This window comes from Vipera berus (genome assembly GCF_964194415.1).
Source record: "Vipera berus genome assembly, chromosome: 2".
Lineage (NCBI taxonomy): Eukaryota > Metazoa > Chordata > Lepidosauria > Squamata > Viperidae > Vipera > Vipera berus.
The window spans coordinates 241228220-241246807 of NC_138203.1; the positions used below are offsets into that span (position 1 = coordinate 241228220).

Sequence of the window (18588 nt, forward strand, 5' to 3'; positions counted from 1 at the left end):
AAAAGCAACCCACATATTTTATTGGGAATGGTAATAAAAATCTAATACTAGAGGCCAATTTAGAACTAACTCCATTCACTAAAATTCAGCATCTTTTTCTTGAAGCAGAATTTCACTGAAGAAGTTATTTAGGACAAATTGACAGACTTTCATCAAGAAGTTAAGGATATGTGGAAGAAATTATGAAAAAATATCTCCAGGTAGCCCTTCTTTCTTATTTTATAAATCAACAAGGTATACAGCATCATACAAATTTTACTATAAGTATATACTAACATATATACGTACATTTCTTTGAAGAGCAAAACAAAATTTGATATTTAGATTCTCATTCACAATGAATAGAAAAGTATATTCTTATCTTCAGGAATAATTTTCTTTCTGCATATCCATCCATTCTTAAAAACAATAACAGACTACTAAGAAATTCTAATGAACTTGGACATGCTTTGGAGTCCCAGCAGCAGAACTACTCTCTGCCAAATAGTCTTGTTGTTTCCTTTATTAGCTGGATTCATCTATTTTTCTCCGACAATATGGGCAACAATTATGCTGGAGCACCAGGAGCTCATAATCTTCTGAATGAAACATCTGTAAATGAAAGTTGCAAGATGGACTCAATAGATGTTAACAGAGTAGCGGGAAAGTGAGTAGATGGGATTATCTAAAGACAATTTCTGGTGTTTCCTTTCAGTGCATTATCCCTTACATATACCATTCTGCACGGAGATGATTGCAGGCTTATTCCTTTGCCAGCACAGCCCTTCTGTTCTTTCCACGGGATAAATATCTTCTAGGCCAGAGGATAAATGAAGATGAAATAAAAATAGCAACATACTGCAACCCATGAAAAAAAAATGTCAATATCTTGGGATAGTACATTGCCAATTTTAAAATGATTAAGATTCCAAAAAAGGGGGAAAAAGGAATGAATTTAGAATGTACATTGAGTAAATGTGGAGTTATTTGCAAATTTAACTCTATTGCATTTGGATCTTATGACAACTGGGACACGATTCCTACTATGGAAGGAATAATCTTTCTTGAACTATTGATTCCGAATGGGTCATTCTACTTTTTATGCTGCAAAGGTTAAATCTCTGCCAAGAAATGTGACAGAACTTCCGCGTCTCTTTATATGTCAGAGTCTTTGATCCTTCTATTTAAAAAAAAATCCCTCTGTATAAGAGTACATATATATAGCTGAAGTTCCAGTGGCTGGTACATCTAATGAAATAGGCTTTAGACCAGAAAATGTATGTTGCAATACATCTACTATTCTTTAAGGTATTATGGCATTTTTGCACCGCTTCTGCTACAAGCAGATTAACACAATCATCCCTCTTGAAACAATACATCTATAATTTCATGAATGACTTGCCTCTGTACAGGTGTTCATTTTTAAAATATTAATGCACAGTTGCTATTCTCCATGAATAAATGGCAGTACTTGAGACATCTTAAGAACAAATTCTCAGCCATATCACAAAACTTCCCCTTAAAAGATTAAACCTTTGCAAGGCCATACATACTAAAAAAAACCCCCACATATTTACAAGGTTGTTGAATACAAACTAATTGCCTTTTAGCCATTAAGTATCCCGTGTCTTTCTGATTTTAATTTCATATAACCTGACTGGTTAGAGTCGTGCACCAAATAGTCAGACAAAGAGGAAAGAAATCGCCAAAGTGAAGTGTAATTATTCTTCTTCTCTTTAGCTCAAATAACAGACTCATCAAACTGTCTTTCAGCAGCTGCTTTACTTCATTTTGCAAAATGCTCTGCAGTGATCGTGTGCCTGTCATTTTTTTCTCTTATGTGCAGCAGAAAACTAAAAACATTACAATTTTCTCCATTTCCAGGGCATATGTTGCTTTTAGCCAGCAAATCTACACCTCCAAATCCTCAGTATTTATATTCATGATTTTTTTTTTACAGGTGTCTGTTCTTCCTTACCTTTCCTCTCACCCACCCACCCCCCAAAAATCTTACTCATATACCTGAAAGCAGAAAGAACACATGGTAATGGGATTGTCTGGAAGGAGGGACCGGAAGTACTGCCACTGCAATGGCTTTGACCAGCGTTTAATCAACACATCTCTCCTGCTCATGGATTTGAGAATTGCGCGGTTCACTACGACAGGGACATATTCAGAGCCATCTTGCTGCAGGAAAAGAATAATTACAGAAAAGAAAACAAATGCTTGAGATTGGTTGGAGGCCATCGGAATGATAAAGATCATTTCAGAAACTGTGTACGGGTTATTACTTTTGATTTTAATTTGCATATACTGAGGGCTGTATTTACACTGAGCTATCAGTTCCTATTCCGTTCTGTATTTAGAACCCTGGAACTATTCCTAGTTTTAAAAGCCTGCACATGGTCCTGCTTGCAATGAAATCTGGAAAACGCTGAAGATGGCCTGTTGGAGTCTCTTTCAGCTTAGTCATCTTTATACCCAAGAAGAAATCTGTTCTGTCATCTAAGGTACAGATATGTCTATGGAGATTCTCAGTCATACAGATCATAGTTATCCCAAAGATGCTTTTTCACGAGGCAACTGGACTTTCTTGTTTTTTCTCTTCCTTTTTTTTTTACTTTGAAAACGTTTCGCTTCTCATCCAAGAAGCTTCTTCAGCATTGACTGGATGGTGGGGGGAATGAAAAGATTTATACTCCTTGCAGACAGCCGTTCATTTGCATTCTTTAAGTGAGTCGTTAGAGCTGCCTGGAAGCTCATCTGTGTCTTCAGGGTCACCTGAGTGGTGCAAATGGGTGTGGAGGCTTCTTGGAACTGTTGAAAGGACCGTGTTGTAGACTGGAGATAGATGGTGTCAAATCCCCCCCCCCTCTGTTGAGAGTGGGCTGTTCAATTTTGACATAGATGGCCTCTTTAATCACTCTTTCAAACCAGCGGTCCTCTCTGTCCAAAATGTGGACTTTGCTGTCTTCGAAAGAGTGGCCTTTGCAGATGGACTGCTGAGGTACAGATAAATGACTGGAATATGCTCATTAAGTTTATTATGACACAACCTCTAAGGGTTATGCACGTATAATAAAGGAAAAACACCCCAATTAATCTTGTGTCTTTAGGAGATTATCGGAATACCACAAACATTCCAGACTTAGCTGAGCCCCCAAGCATTGCATGTGCACATCACGCTGGCTGAGGAATTCTGGGAGCTGAAGTCCACAAGTCATAAAAGGGCCAAGTATGAAGACCCTTGCACTAGAGTACTAGTGTTATTCCACTAGTGCTCTATGATGTCACCATTTTTAGATAGTGATTTTTTTTTTATTCCTCCAAAAGTTCTCTCCCCCTTCCTCCCCCCCTCCCCCGTCCAGGCTTTCATGCAGCTCTGGGATTGCCTTTGATGGACCACACTTCATTTTGAAAGTGACTGACATACATTTTCTAATTAGAAACAGAAGCCTTGTAATCACTATTACCCATCATTTAGAACTTGAAAATGTTATTACCCTGTCTAAGTGCTATTTAGAGATCCCTTCACTTAAGGTTCAACTGCAACTAAATCTTTATGTAGACAGAAGGTGATAGTAAACTAACAAATGTAAAGTTGGGGCTGATCCCCACGAAATACGCAAAATGAAAACTGCCCATTTATGGAGATGGCAACTTATGCCTCAGAGTCATCTAGCCAGTGTAAAAAATAGTAAAATAAATTGTAATAGTACTTTTTACCCTTAATTTTTTCTAAAGCTACCATTAAAATTTGTTCAATATGTATGTTCTACAAATGATAAAAAAAGCATTCCTTCTTAGCATAATGACTTCTTAGGCCACCCTCCTGTTTCTGCAACGGTAATATATATTTGCCTGCAGGATATCCAGCTGCTTCTTCAATTCTGTATTCATCTTAAAAGTTAATTTAATTTTAAGGAGAGATGGGATAAGTACTTCATAAATAAACATCACGATCATCATAGCCGATATGAATACCATCTCCTCATTAATGAATTTTAGGCACTTTTGCAGTGAGATGCACAACCTATTCAAGCTGCCTGGTATGAGAACTGTGATTCAGACAAACCAGCAACTACATAAGCCATTCCTGTCAGAATATATCAAGGGAATTTTAAAAAGGTCAGACAAATCAAAGCAACATTTGTATTCTATGGGAGAGATCTGGTAGAAAAGTATAAAATATTACTAATGAAAGGGAATGAGGGTTATGAAAAGCATGTTTGCTGTAGAAAATCCCCTAGGTCTACATTTCTGTAACTAATCAACAGCCTAAAGAAAACAAGTGAATGAAGAGACAGTTCAGGAAAACGAGAAATTGAAAGGAAAACAAGAAATTGCTTACAACCTCAAAACTCAATTTTGCTGTAAATGGATCATCTTCCTCAATCTCGTCCACTTTATAAAGAAGTCTCATTGTTTGCACACCTAGAAGCATATGATAGGGAGAAAATAAGTTCTAAAAGACATTACACAATTACACTAGGAGCAAAGGCAAGCAGTGGAAACTGAGTAATTTCCAACCCTGGTTTCAACTTTTCCTTATCTCCAATGAGAAAAACTATGAATGTACACTTTATTTTCATAATTCCTGATACAGTGATTTGTTTAGAAATATGAACATCTGTGGATGAAATACAAAGGTTAGCAAATAAGCAGGGGCCCCTGAAAGAGAGAAGGTAGACAGAAGGAGTGGCAGCTAACATTTTGTACTTTGTGAATGAGGAAAATTCCCACTTCCAGTTCCAGTACTGGAGAAAACACAATACTTCACGATTTGTTCTGGAAAAAAAATAATCAAAAATTCCTGTAACTTTACTACACTTTCTTTCTTTGCACCCTAGCAGTTTTTTGGTTGTTTTTTTACAGTGACACAATGAGTCCTTTACACACAGATCTCTACCTCTTTGGCTCCATGCCTTTATAGTGCAGCCAGACATCAATAGAGAAAGTAGGACTTAACCTGTAATAATTAGAACTGTCCAATTACCACCAATGCTGAGTTTCAAAGTAAATCCAAGTTGCTTTTCCTAGGCTGCAGAATGGAGCTTTTTTTTAAAAAAAAACTGTTCTTAAATAATTATTATACTTTATATTTTTATATGTTTACTAAAAAAATAAAAATTATATAGCATTACTACAGATTTGCCAGAATAACACGCTTATCCCAAGTAACTGCTAGGAAGGATACCATTACTCATCTGCTCTTGCCATTCACTGCCTATTTTGTTTAGTCTGGGTACTTCTAGATCAATCAGAGCAACAGCTTCTTCATCAGTTATTCCATCTTCCAAGTAGAATTCAACCAGATGCAAGACATCTGAAATGGTTGCAGGAGAAGAAAAAAAAGAGGAAACGGTTAGTTCTTGGAACAGCTGCAAAGCCCATGACATCCATTCTAGAGATAAACAGAAGACTTTTCTGCACACACACTTACACACACCAAATGGAAACAAAACACAATCCCACTAGTTTAATATCATCCGTATACTCCTCTCATGTACAGGATGCCAAAGGCCATCTAGTTCCGGTTTTGGGATACATTTTGTTAAAAGCCAGTTTGGCTCTGAGAAGATAAGAGCACCATTAAGATGTCATCGTATTAACCAATACAGCAATAGACTTCTTTCTGTGAATATTATTAGAAGCAGTACTAAATGGGAAAGCAAGGGTTGCAAGGCACCGAACTAGGAGTCTCACTGGAAAAAAAATGTAGAGATGTAATATTGTAGAAAAATGTAATATTCCAACGCACCGTAAGAGGAAGCAGCAAAGACAAAAGGTTGCCTGCAATTAATGCAGACATTCCCCAGGTTGTTCAGTAAGGGGTTGTGAGTGGAGCACCTGTAACATAAAGGCACCAGCTCCTGCAAAGAAACACAGAGAGGCAAAGTCACTGCTAGCCAGCCACAATAATCTAAACATATGAATTAGACCCAAGGAACAGTGAATGGCTATGTCATGGTTCCGATAAATGAGACAAATCAAACAAACACACCCTGGCTTCCAGCCCATTACCCCATTTCTTAGAGGCCAGTCTAAAGTGATTTCCAATACTGGCTGGTAATGCAAGACCTCTAAGGAAGATACCCAACAAACCTGATGCAAGTAGGAAATAATCAGTCAAGGCATGTGATAAATACAGAAATAAATGTACAGTAAATCCCTATTTGTTTGGGTGTACCAGCACATCAAAACTTACAAAATGGAAGAAAGGACCTAAAGTAGCACATACCTATTGCTTTAAAAATGACTTTTAAAATTACAAGTGTCTTATTTGGATTCTATAAAGCAGGGGTCCCCAACACCCTGTCTGTGGACCAGCACCGGTCCTCAGATGCCAGCAAGTGGGCCTCACAAACAAGCAAAGCTCCATCCTCGGGATGCAGGCATTATTCAAAACCACACCCTCTCTGGTCCGCCGAAAAAACCTTCTCCGTGGCACCGGTCCCTGGGAGCCCAAAAGGTTGGGGACCTCTGCTATAAAGCATGACAAGTCTTATATTCTGAGGACCACTAGAAGAGTCTTCCAGATCCAGATAGCAACTACAAATGCAAGCTTAGAAATGTGCACATTTCTTATTTGTCACATCACATACAAGGATTTTCTGAGTCAACAGAATTGTGGAAAAAAACAGAAGTCCAATAATTCATCCTCTTGATACTCCAGCCCCAAGCTGTTTGAGCCACAATTAGTTTAGCTTCAACATTTAAAATGGCATTTTAAAGTCATTGGGGGGATAGTCTTTACCATAAAGAAAAGACTTACAACAGAGAAAAAGGCAAAATTACTCATTTTCTGTCCAACAGGCCATGTAATCACAAATAGCAGAAAGGACTTTGGGAAGTGATAATTGCCACCTTTAATTTTTAAAAAAATCAAAAGCTTGATATGCACTCCAGGGCGCAACCTGCTTAGCCAAAATTAACAGTGAGAACTTTAGTTAAATTGGATAGATTATTAAATCTGTTTAATAAGTTCTAGAGAGTCCTTGCTTTGGTGAGTGTCTCATTTAACAACCATTTGTAGTTACGACTGTGATGAAAAAGTAATTTTATGACCAATCCTTGCATTTACAATCTTCACAATTCTTTGGAAAGCTGAAGTATGATCATAAACACAGTGTTGGTTTCACTTGGCAACTGCTTTGCTTCATGATCCAGTTGCTGGTCTCAATTATGGTCACCAAATGAAGACTATCTCCACGTCACTTTATATAACAACCAGTTCAAGAGTCTGAGCATTTTACAAGAATAAAGAATATAACAAAAGTCAACCTTAATCAGCCAAAACTGAAAGATCCTTATCCTTTAACCAACCTACAAAATACAGTAGCTTAGTCACTAGAAAGCCTCAAATATAGAGACTAAAAATCAAACTCAAGCTTGAACTAAACCGTATATACACCTGTGCAGAAATTCAACAAGGAGAATCCCAGATGTATCTTGTGGGCAAGATGTTCCAACACAGGAAAGCCTCCATGTGCATTTGCCTTTGAATTCTTATAAGGATGAGACAGAAAACATCCCTTCCCTTCATACATGAATGGTTGAAAGAGATTTTATTTGGAAAAGTTAGTCTTTAAGGCATTCTGAGTCAAGCAGTGTAGAGCTTTATACTCTAAAAACAGCACTTTGAAGTAGATTCAAAACTATACTGATAAACCAGCACAACTGAAGAACAGATGAGAGATAGCAAGCTGAAAATGAATCCAGATAAGACAGAGGTATTGCTGATAAATCGGAAATAAGATTACACTATAGCCAAATAGTAAGGTTTGCAGATTGGAGAAGCTCATTTATCCTCAGGTGTCACTGGATAAGAATCTTTTATGATTAGCTGTCAACTTGCTTGCAATGGCACAATTTAAATTATAGGTATGGACCTTTAAAGATCTAAATGATTTAGGGCTCAAATATTTAAATAATTGACTGTTCCATTACAAACCAGTTCAATTATTAAATTCAGAAGAAGAGACTTTCTTAAAAATGCTTTTGTGCTCAGGATTCATCATTCTGGGCCTCAAGGAGGAGGCTTGTATTGTTCTGAATACAACTGCTTACCAAATGGTAAAAGTGCACTTCCTCAACTGTAAAATGGATTTAGTGTTAAATGTTATTGTTAACTTTAATCTTTCATTTTTAACTTTTTGGATCCTGTTTTTGTTTAATCTTTGTTAAACAAAAATTGAGTGCTCCCTGGAGCTTAAAGGCGGGGTATAAAGCAAACACAAATAAATGTTACATTCTTCCTATTTTTCTTTTACATCAGGGCAGACGTAGTCATAAAAATGGGAAATTGGGACTGTTAACTTTCCATCATCTTGCAGAACAGGACTGTCTGAGGTATTGCATATATTCTGTTTCCAATCCCTGTAGCATCAAATGAATCCTATGCAACATATTCATTTGTCAGAGAGAGAGAGAGTGAACAAAGGTTAGTAAAACAAGGGAACGTTTGGCTCAGATGCCTGAGAAACGGGACCTTTGATTCATTAACTTAAACTTCTTTTAGACTGCACCTCAGGCAACTTTCAAGTCCTCTAGGACCTTAGTATTGTGTAGATATTATTTCAGGTGTCCAGATGGAACGAATTTCGTCCTGTTCATTTAAGGTTAAGTATTTATAATATCCCATGTAGTTTGACTTGCTCAGCCCCTTTAGGCAGAATTTTAGAAGACATGGCCAACTACTCAAAAAAAAAAGGCACGCTTTTTTTTTAAAAATGACCTTCAAAAGGTAACAAATTCTGAACTTTCGTGAGGCTTCACAAAGGAGGCTTCTCAGATTTTTATGCCAGGTGCCAACAGGATCCCATGTGTCATGTCAGATATCAAAGCATGGTTGCAATAAAAAAAAAAGGACTTACTTCGCTGTCGTGGAAAGGCTTGGATCGGATCGTCAGGCTTCCCAGTTCAACTGATTTTTGAAATCTGGCTGGGATCTGTAATCCCTGCAACTTGTCATAGGCATGACGAGCCAATTTATAGGCACCCAGAGCTTTGCTCTGTTTTGCCAGGGCAAATAATGTATTGCTGCAATCAAATTAAGGAACACAACATACATATGGCAAGCAGGAGAAAACCACATCATTGCTTTCAATCCGGGGAGTCACACACTAAAGCATAACCAAAGCCTCGATGTGAAGGTTGTTTACATAAACAAAATACAAAACAACTGCTTGAATACCAATGACTTTTTTGAATGAACAAGGGAAATGGAACGATTCAGAAATGAACTTACTTAACGGCAGGCTTAGCAATATCTGCATAGAAAAGACAATGATTTTTTTTTTTTGTATGGAAGGAAAACACTGTACATCTCTGGGGACAAAAAGGCCTCTGTCCCACTGCCGAAAATATTACTTGCAAAAATAGGCAGCCCTGCTTTTCAAATGCATGCTCCAATGTGCAGTGTAAAACAAACATGCTATGTTCAATTGACAGGTGACCAGGCAACCATCGAGAGGATAAATGTACTGTTGAGATAAATCTGATCGTATAAATTCAGCTTCACGAGCTTAAATTTAGCTAGCTTAATAGGATTCTAAACCTTTCACCCAATATCGGGAAGGAAAATAGTAGGGGCAAATTATCAAGTATCACTCTTGCATTTCTCCTACTCTCAGTCACAAAAGACCAAATTATCTGCAATCTTCACTGGCCTCTTCACCAGACACATTGATGGACAGTAGATCGCTTACACTTTAGCTTAAGCCTGACAAAGACTATCCTGGATTCAATTTTTTATTTTATTTATTATTTATCACCTGCTTTTACTCCTAAATCCTGCTATGCTGCCTCATTGTGACTGGAGGGGAAAGGGGGTGGTTTTAGGGAAGAATGAATGATCAAAGAATATCAAGAGTAGACCTCAAGAGTGCATCCCCCAGAAAGGTCACCCAAAGTGTGACGGTCAACCCAGTTTCCCAGCTAAAGCAAAAAGGCACTTACTGTTTGTCAGACAGCAATGATACTGGAAAATGCTGGAGGCAGAGGATCATTTTAGTGATAACTGGAGACTACCGTGCAGGAGACCAAATCAAACCATTAAAAAAGAAAATTAGGTCTGTTCCAAGCCAGCTTTGAAAGAACATAGGACAGTTGCCTAAAGCAGACTTTAACTCTACCACAAAGAAGAGGACAGTCAACTTACTTTGCAAAGCACCAGAGGGCAGGACAAGAAATAATGGATGGAAACTGATCAAGGAGAGAAGCAACCTGGAATTAAGGAGAAATTTCCTGACAGTGAGGACAATTAACCAGTGAAACAGCTTGCCTTCAGAAATCGTAGGCACTCCCATCACTGGAGGTTTTTAAGAAAAGACTGGACCAGCCACATGTCTGAAATGGTATAAGATCTCCTGCTTGAGCAGAGGGTTGGATTAGAAGACCTCCAAGGTCCCTTCCAGCTCTACTCTGATTGACTTAGGACTGGTCGCTTAGCAATCATTCAAAGTTACAACAGATCTTATGACCTGTTTTGAAGTTCTGATGGCTGCTCCCCCTGCAGTCATGTGATCGTATTTTAGGTACTTGCTGACCATTCCACATTTATGGCTGTATGACTGTATGGCTGTATGACTCCCAAGTTGTCTTGGGAGTTTCCCGGTACTCCCATGTTACACCTTTGCTCCGTGAGCTGCATTGGTTACCAGTTGTCTTCCGGGTAAGGTTCAAGGTTTTGGTTATGATCTTTAAGTCCCTACATGGCATGGGTCCGCGATACCTCGAGGACCACCTGCTGCCGGCGTCGACTCCCCTCCGCCCTGTGCGCGCCCACAGAGAGGGCCTCCTCAGGGTGCCTCCTGTCAAGGAATGTCGACTGGTGGCCCCCAGGGGGAGGGCCTTCTCTGTGGGTGCTCCGGTGTTATGGAACCAACTGCCGGTTGAGCTCCGGATGGCATCAGACCTCCGATCCTTCCGTCGCGGGTTGAAGACCCATTTATTTGAACTAGCGGGTCTGGCCTGATGGGGGTACATGGGTTTTTTATAGGCTTGTTTTATTATTTTTGTTTTAACCTGGGCACTGATTTAATTGTCTTTTAATGTTTGTATTGTTATTTATATTTATGCCCTGTGAACCGCCCTGAGTCCCTTTGGGAGAAGGGCGGTATACAAATCTCAATAAATTAAATTAAATTAAATTTACATTTTTGCCAAAAACTTGTGTTTGTTTCCAGTTTTCTACAAAAATGCCCCATAGCAAACAATGGGATCACTAATGGGCTCATTATAAAATGGGCTCATTATAAAAATATAATAAATAAATAAATAAATAAATAAATAAATAAATAAATAAATAAATAAATAAATAAATAAATAAATAAATAAATAAATAATCGCCACCAAAAAAAGATTGCCATAAAAGCGGGTTGGTCACAGGATGGCCTACTTTACAACTGTCACAATATATGATCATAATGGGCAGGCTCCATTACGGTCCAAAGTTGAAGACTACTTGCAGTATTCCATATTTGGTGGTGATGTTATCATCAAACCAGCACTAGGTGGAAGCAGAAAGGGTCAACAGCTTTTCAAAAGCACCTGAAGAGCTCTTTTCCACTTTAGCTGGAGAACATTTGTTTACTTGAAGACTTTAATTTTTTACTTGAAACTTCTAACAGTCGATTGAGAAAGCCACAGATTTTTTTTTAAAAAAAGGGAGGGGGACTATGACTAAATATAAAGGATCTAGAGTCACCTAGAGTGCGCCCCAAATACTGAGATGTGCAATGTATAAGTTAATTAAATATATAACACTAAAATAATGACAACTGGTACAGCAACCAGTCTTAAAGTAGTGGATAGTTTCTGCTTTTTTAGGACTGACAATCAACTATAAAGCAATCAACAATCTGCAGATTAACAATTGGTAGGGTAGAAATGAAAACCTTGGAAATGATAGTCAGGTGCCAGAATGTGTCTATCCCTACAAGGATGAGAATTATGCCTGCAATTATTTTACCTGTGATAATCTATGGAAGCAAAAGATGCACTTTGAAAAAGCAGAACTGAATGAGTGATGCTTTTGAATTTCTCCAAACATCACTCTTGAGAATACCATGAACAAGAAAATGCTAAAAGCAGAATACTCAGGGACGAATGATCAAATTGATCTCATGTGGACGCATAAAGAGACTTGGCTCTCTTGAGAGGTTTGTAAGGCTGAAAGGGTGGAAGAAAGAGGAGAAAGGGCAACCAGCAGCAAAGAGATAGAGTTGATTACACCGGAAGAGTCAGGCTGGGAAATGATCATCCGGGAACAGGTCTATCTGTGTAGACACTGAGTTGACACTGCTTAATGGCGCATAATCAATCTATATCACTATTCAGAGGGCATTTAGATGTATCAACCTATACATCTTGAAACCAAATTATCCGGAAGGTCATTCTGAAAAGAACTGTTACATTGCTGAAAATCTGGAAATGTAACTTCCTTAGATCCTTGGTCTATCTAGACTGTCTTATAATGGTCATTATCCTTGATCCAAACAGGCAGATTGTTTTCTATAATGAGTTCTCTTTGTATCTAGACAGGAATCTTTTTAAGCTGTACTGGAAATGCTAGGGATGGATGGATGGATGGATGGATGGATAGATAGATAGATAGATAGATAGATAGATAGATAGATAGATAGATAGATAGATAGATAGATAGATAGATAGATAGATAGATAGATAATAGATAGAGACAGACAGACAGAATGACTGACTGACCGACTATATATATATAGTCCCTCATGGAAAACTAGAAATCTTTTTCAACATTTAAATGTGAATATATCACTAATTTTGATAGGAAAGAAAATAAAGATGGCTTGATATTCTTTGATATATTGTGAATAAGATAAATGTGATCTGGATGAAGTTAACTCAAATGTTGTTATTTCTTTATTCTATTTCAACACATTTATAGGATATTAAATAACTTTGTCTGGCTGGGCCATTTTCATTCTATAGACAACCTGCTGGGAAAAGTAGATTTAATTTTCTACTCTTTCAGATTTATTATGAGATGTTTAGTTTAGCTTTGGTTATTAGTTGGAATGAGAAACCTCATTGAGTGCTATTAGGCAACACCACTAAAAACCTGAAAGTATTGAGCTACTTGTTCATGGATCAATTTTCATTCCTGCAAGATAAAAAGTATTGGGTCACAGATATAATTTTAATTATTAACATTTAACATGAAAGCTTACAATATGGGTCAACTCCAGTTTAAAAATAGGGGTTAATTCAGAAGTTGGGAGTGGGAGGAATAAACTAGGCTTTTTATAACTTAGAATCACAGTACTGAAAGGTCATTTATGCCACTGACCCAAATCTACTGTCTACTCCAGAAATTCAAATTAAAAAAAACCCAGAGATGCGTATTTGGACTCTTTTTTAAAATGTCTCTTGAAGGGAAAGCTATTACTTCTCTGGATATTTAGTTCTACAATACTGTTAAACGGCAATTAGATGAATTCTCTAACGTTCGACATTCTATGTTTTGCTTAAAGGTTTTAGATGTTTGGTGTTGAAGAGTTCTATGCTGGTATGTGGAAATGACCTTGGGATAAGGGAGAAAGTGTCACAACCAACAGAGCTGTCAGACAAGAGGCAGCTTAATCTGTGAAAATAATGTGGGCGTGGCAACCATTTCAAATGGGACCCTCCCTAGTTTCTTTAGGGGAGAAATGTACTTTCAGACTTGCAAGTTTCCGCTAATGTAACTTTACAATAAAGTAGAATCAATCATGCTTCCTATCTGGACTACTTGGCAAGGCTGACAACTTCTGAGAATACCATGGATAGCTAAGAAAGCAAACAAATGAATCATCAAATGAATTAATTCAAAAGTTTTCAAATAACCCATCTCATATTGTTGTATTTTGGACACATTGTACACCACCAAGAGTTATGGCATATAAGATGGGCAGTTAATCTTTCAAATTAAAAAATAAAGAGGAAAACCTAGTTCTCTGAAGACGTCTATAATGCTAGGAAAGCTGGAAGGAAAGAAAAAAGGACAATAAGCAGCAAAGTGGATGGGTTCACTTACAGAGGTGATAGATGAACTGTTGGAAGACCTGATGGATCAGTTTGGGGACATGCCTACTAAGAGCTGGCACATAGAGTTCTTCTATGTGACATCTTCCTGTATTTGAAGAGTGCTATCAGTCACATTTTCTTGCTGCAAAATATATCCAGGTCAATCTTCCTCTATTAGACATACTTTTTGCTCTTATAATTATTCTCATTGCTCTTCTCTGAATCTATTCCACTTATGAATCCTTCTAAAAGATTCATAAGATTCAGAACGTACGCAACACTCAACGTTTAGTCTGATCCTAGCAGAATAAAGTGGTTGTACTTACTGTGATTTGGAAATCATAGTTCTGTTAATACATTTGTGCTTTTTGCAACAACTTCATCTGGTCTTTAAATTCCGTGTAAAATGGTATTCCTGACTATGCGTTTTATCAATCTCAAGATTCAATCCTGGTTCCTCATCCCATCTTTATACATTTCAGTTAAAACATACATTTACTTTGGTTGGAGAAGATGGAACCAAAAGAGGAATTTAGTAGTTCTGCCTTATCTTTGGCACTAGTTTGCATGTTGCCATTTTCACTGGGCAGCAGATAGCGTGATTCTTTTTTCAGTTCAGCCCTGAATTCTTGTCTCTATACTTCCTCTGTAACCTGACTGCATGTGGCCTTTTCCTCTATGTGTCCTTATTGATTTTCAGATTCTCCCTCTGTGTTAGCTACACTGGCTTTTGCTCTCATCCATCTTTCTCACCAGAACAGTCTGGAATTGTGCTTATACTATCTGCTTCTTTAGGAACCCCTACTCATTTTTATTTCCTTTTCCTATTAACTTCTCCTGCCAGGAGATCTTATTTATGACTGCTATTTATAAATGCTGTTCTACAGCGCTTTTCCCCTGACAAAAAGGTTTTTCCTCAAAATGTGTTGGAATCTAGTCTGAAGTATACATACACCATATTCCTTACTTTTCCATCAGCGAGGCAAGTCAGGAATTTCCTGAAAGGATGGTGCCTGAAAGAGCTTAGGTTCGTCTCTCCAAAAATGTCAGGGCAATTAAAAACTATAATTTTTAACTATAATTTCATGCCTCTTTGAGAGATTCACTTTCTTTTGGAAGACATCAACTATATCCTCTGCTTGATTGGATGGGTGATAGCAGACATTAGCAACAGTATTACTTTTTCTTTTGTTTTTTGTTTTGCTCCAGTAATTTTAGCTCAGATGCTCTCTATATCATTGCCAAGTACATTTATTTGGCTTTCTGAACAAGAATGGATATGTTTAGCATATAGGGCAACCTCTCTTGCCTTTCTACTCTTTCAGTTAATTCATCCTTCAGTTAATATATTCTACTCCTGAAGCATTACACCAGGTCTCTGTTACACCCATTAAATCATATTTTTCCCTTTTCCCTTTCCCTTTCCAGCTCATCTTGATTATTTCCCATATTCTCAGGATTAATCTATAGATAATGAAAGCCATGAAGCTTATGAGCAAACTTTTTTCCAACTTCTCTTTGGTGGTTTAAGAGGCCCCGTTTCAGCAACACTCTATTTTTTACAGTGCACAACTTTTTACCTGAAGTCCTTACTTTAGCCTTTCTGTGAAATCCTTTCACAGGCAGAATTTAATTTAAAACTCTCATAATCAAACTTGCTACGCTTTGGCCAAATGCACTTTTATCATTTCTTCTGCCAGCAATCCATTATCTAGATAACTTAGACCATGATCTGCAAAACCAAATCTGTCCTGTTGACCTCATTTGCATAGCCAGTTATTAATTTATACGAAGTCTTCTTTTCATTTCCAGTCATCTTCCATGGACCGAAAGCGTAATAAAATTACTCCTCATCCTAGGCTTTTAAACTTGTCACATTCCATGGTGAAATGCTGGAGTTGTTCTTCACAGTATCATTTGTCCCAACATGTATTACTGGGAAGAAGAAGCTGTCGCTGGTTTTGATAAAATGTTGAAATTGGCCTGTCAAGTCTTTGATCCTTGACCCTGACTGAGAGCACACTTCTTGATAGTGGTTTTGTAGGTCCATTTGATGTACAATTATTTCAGTTCTCTGTAGTATTGATTCACAAACTAGTTTCACAAAATGCCTTTTTTTGTTTGTTTGTTTCTTAGCAGGCATACAGTAGTTGCATCTTCTCAGGCTTTGAGGGATCCAGCACATTAACTCCTGTTCTGTGATGTCTCTTCTTTTTCCTCTGTATGCTTCATGTAAAGGTAAAGGTTCCCCCGCACATGTGTGCTAGTCGTTTCCGACTCTAGGGGCCGGTGCTCATCTCCGTTTCAAAGCCGAAGAGTCAGCGCTTGTCCGAGGACGTCTCCGTGGTCATGTGGCCGGCATGACTAGACGCCAAAGGCGCACGGAACGCTGTTACCTTCCCACCGTAGTGGTCCCTATTTTTCTACTTGCATTTTTTACGTGCTTTCAAACTGCCAGGTTGGCAGAAGCTGGGACGAGTAACAGGCGCTTACTGTTACGCGGCACTCGGGATTCGACCCGCCAAACTGCCGACCTTTTGATCGACAGGCTCAGCGTCCTAACCCACTGAGCCACCGCGTCCCTTATGCTTCATCTACAAGGGTCTAAAAGCTGTTTCAAAGTTACAGGAGTACAGAGTATTGCTGTATCTCTTGCTTTAGGTTATTATTCTCACCCTTGACAGCTAATTATTCTATTGTCCTTATAGAAGGCTGCTTCCACTAGCAGGTGGTAGAGCTCCTTTTCTTTGAATGGATACACCTTTGATTTTGTCATCAGCTGCTTAGGAGCAACTATTCTCTCCTCCAGTTCCTAGACTTTTTCCACGAGCTTGCATTTGCTTCAAGTGCGTGCCACGTTGTTTCCAAACTGGAAGACAAACACGTCACACATTATGCAGGTCAGCACTGAAGAGTCTTACCTATTGGCTTCATTTTTGCTTCTTAGACCCTTACGCCTTGAAAGTTTTTATTTCTTCTTGTTCCTTTCTCAAAGGGAACCTTAGCCAAAGTACAATTTTGATGTTGAGAATTAAATGTGAGATTCCTTTTAGCTTTCTCTACTCACTCTGTCAGTGAACTGGATGCTATTATTTGGACCAATTTAGTAGCTATTTTCAAAGCCTTTGCATAACTGGAAAAAAAAACACCAACCAATTTGGATTATCTAAGAGTGTTCTTAGCATTTTACTCAATGTCAATACTTCTGTCTTACCATGTTTTTAAGATTAAAGATGAACGTGTCTTAATCCTCTGGCCATGGTTGCCTTTGACGCTCCAGAATTGTTCAAAACTTTGAAGACAGGTTCCCATGCCATTATTCTAGAGAAGAGTTTCCCCATACCTGTAGATTGCTGCAGGGCCATCTTATATAGTTTGCTCATAACAAGAGAAGGAGCTTTTAAAACCAAAGTAATTAGCATGAGGTACAAATGTCTACAAAAATTAGTCCCAGATTAGGTCCCTTAGGGAGAAACTACGCCTGGTGAATAAAATACATAGAGAATTCTCTGTCTTTTCTTCCCTATCCAGATACTGTTCCTTTTGCCTCAACTCCATCCAGTTGTGTTTCCATCATTCTCTTTCTTTCCCAATACAGAATAACAGAGTTGGAAGGGAAGCAGGAAACCCTATCCCATTTCAGACAAATGATAGAGATATATACAGTTGTATAGGTAGTATACACTGGTAATGGTGTATACAGTATATATAGCTATGTATATATAGGATATATAGTTAATGTTTACTCTCACCCACTTTCCATCTTTTTTTTATTCTAACTACTGCTGCAAAGGAGAGAAATGTGTGTAAGTACACTGTATTTCTGTGTGGGACAGAATGGATTGAAGAATTAACCTTGTAAATGATATATTGAATTTTACAAGCAATTGGTTTATATATATATATTTGGCAGGTCGAATCCCGAGTGCCGTGTAACAGAGTGAGTGCCTGTTACTCGTCCCAGCTTCTGCCAACCTAGCAGTTCGAAAGCACGTAAAAATGCAAGTAGAAAAATAGGGACCACTACGGTGGGAAGGTAACAGTGTTCCGTGCGCCTTTGGCATCTAGTCATGTCGGCCACATGACCACGGAGACGTCCTCGGACAAACGCTGGCTCTTTGGCTTTGAAACGGAGATAAGCACGGGCCCCTAGAGTCGGAAACGACTAGCACGCATGTGCGGGGGAACCTTTACCTTTTATATATGTAGGTCTTGGCATATTTGGGTCTTTTCCCGTGTAGGATTGAGGGTGTCTTGGTGACGTTTCGACGAGGTCCCACTCGTCATCTTCAGGCTGGTGTCTTCGGTTTCATGAAATACGCCAAGACCTACATACCTATACCTCTGGCCTTGGGGATCCAGTAATATGGTAATGGAGCCTGCCACATGGCATACTGTTAGGGAAACTGAGTGTTCTCTCCTGCAGGCTGTGTATTTTTAATGTTTTTAATTATTTTGTTACTTTGTTGTTCGTTATTTTGTTGTACTATTTTGTATTTTTGCCTTTATATGATGCTCATTATCATATGCATGTGATGGGGGAATTATAAAAATTTAGCAAATAAA

At 38.2% G+C, this 18588-nt stretch overlaps 1 protein-coding gene across 1 annotated transcript in view; it reads right to left on the reverse strand.

Annotated features, from left to right (window-relative positions):
- Positions 1 to 237: 237 nt before the first annotated feature.
- IFT122 (intraflagellar transport 122) overlaps positions 238 to 18588 on the reverse strand; it is a 70557-nt gene continuing 52206 nt past the window's right edge. Inside the window, exons 24-29 of the mRNA XM_081320027.1 lie at positions 8856 to 9021; positions 5741 to 5852; positions 5177 to 5305; positions 4334 to 4413; positions 2002 to 2166; positions 238 to 591 (exon numbers count right to left, since the gene is read on the reverse strand). Coding sequence (XP_081176153.1) covers positions 505 to 591; positions 2002 to 2166; positions 4334 to 4413; positions 5177 to 5305; positions 5741 to 5852; positions 8856 to 9021 — 739 coding nt within the window. The 3' untranslated portion in view covers positions 238 to 504. The remainder of the gene's footprint in view (positions 592 to 2001; positions 2167 to 4333; positions 4414 to 5176; positions 5306 to 5740; positions 5853 to 8855; positions 9022 to 18588) is intronic.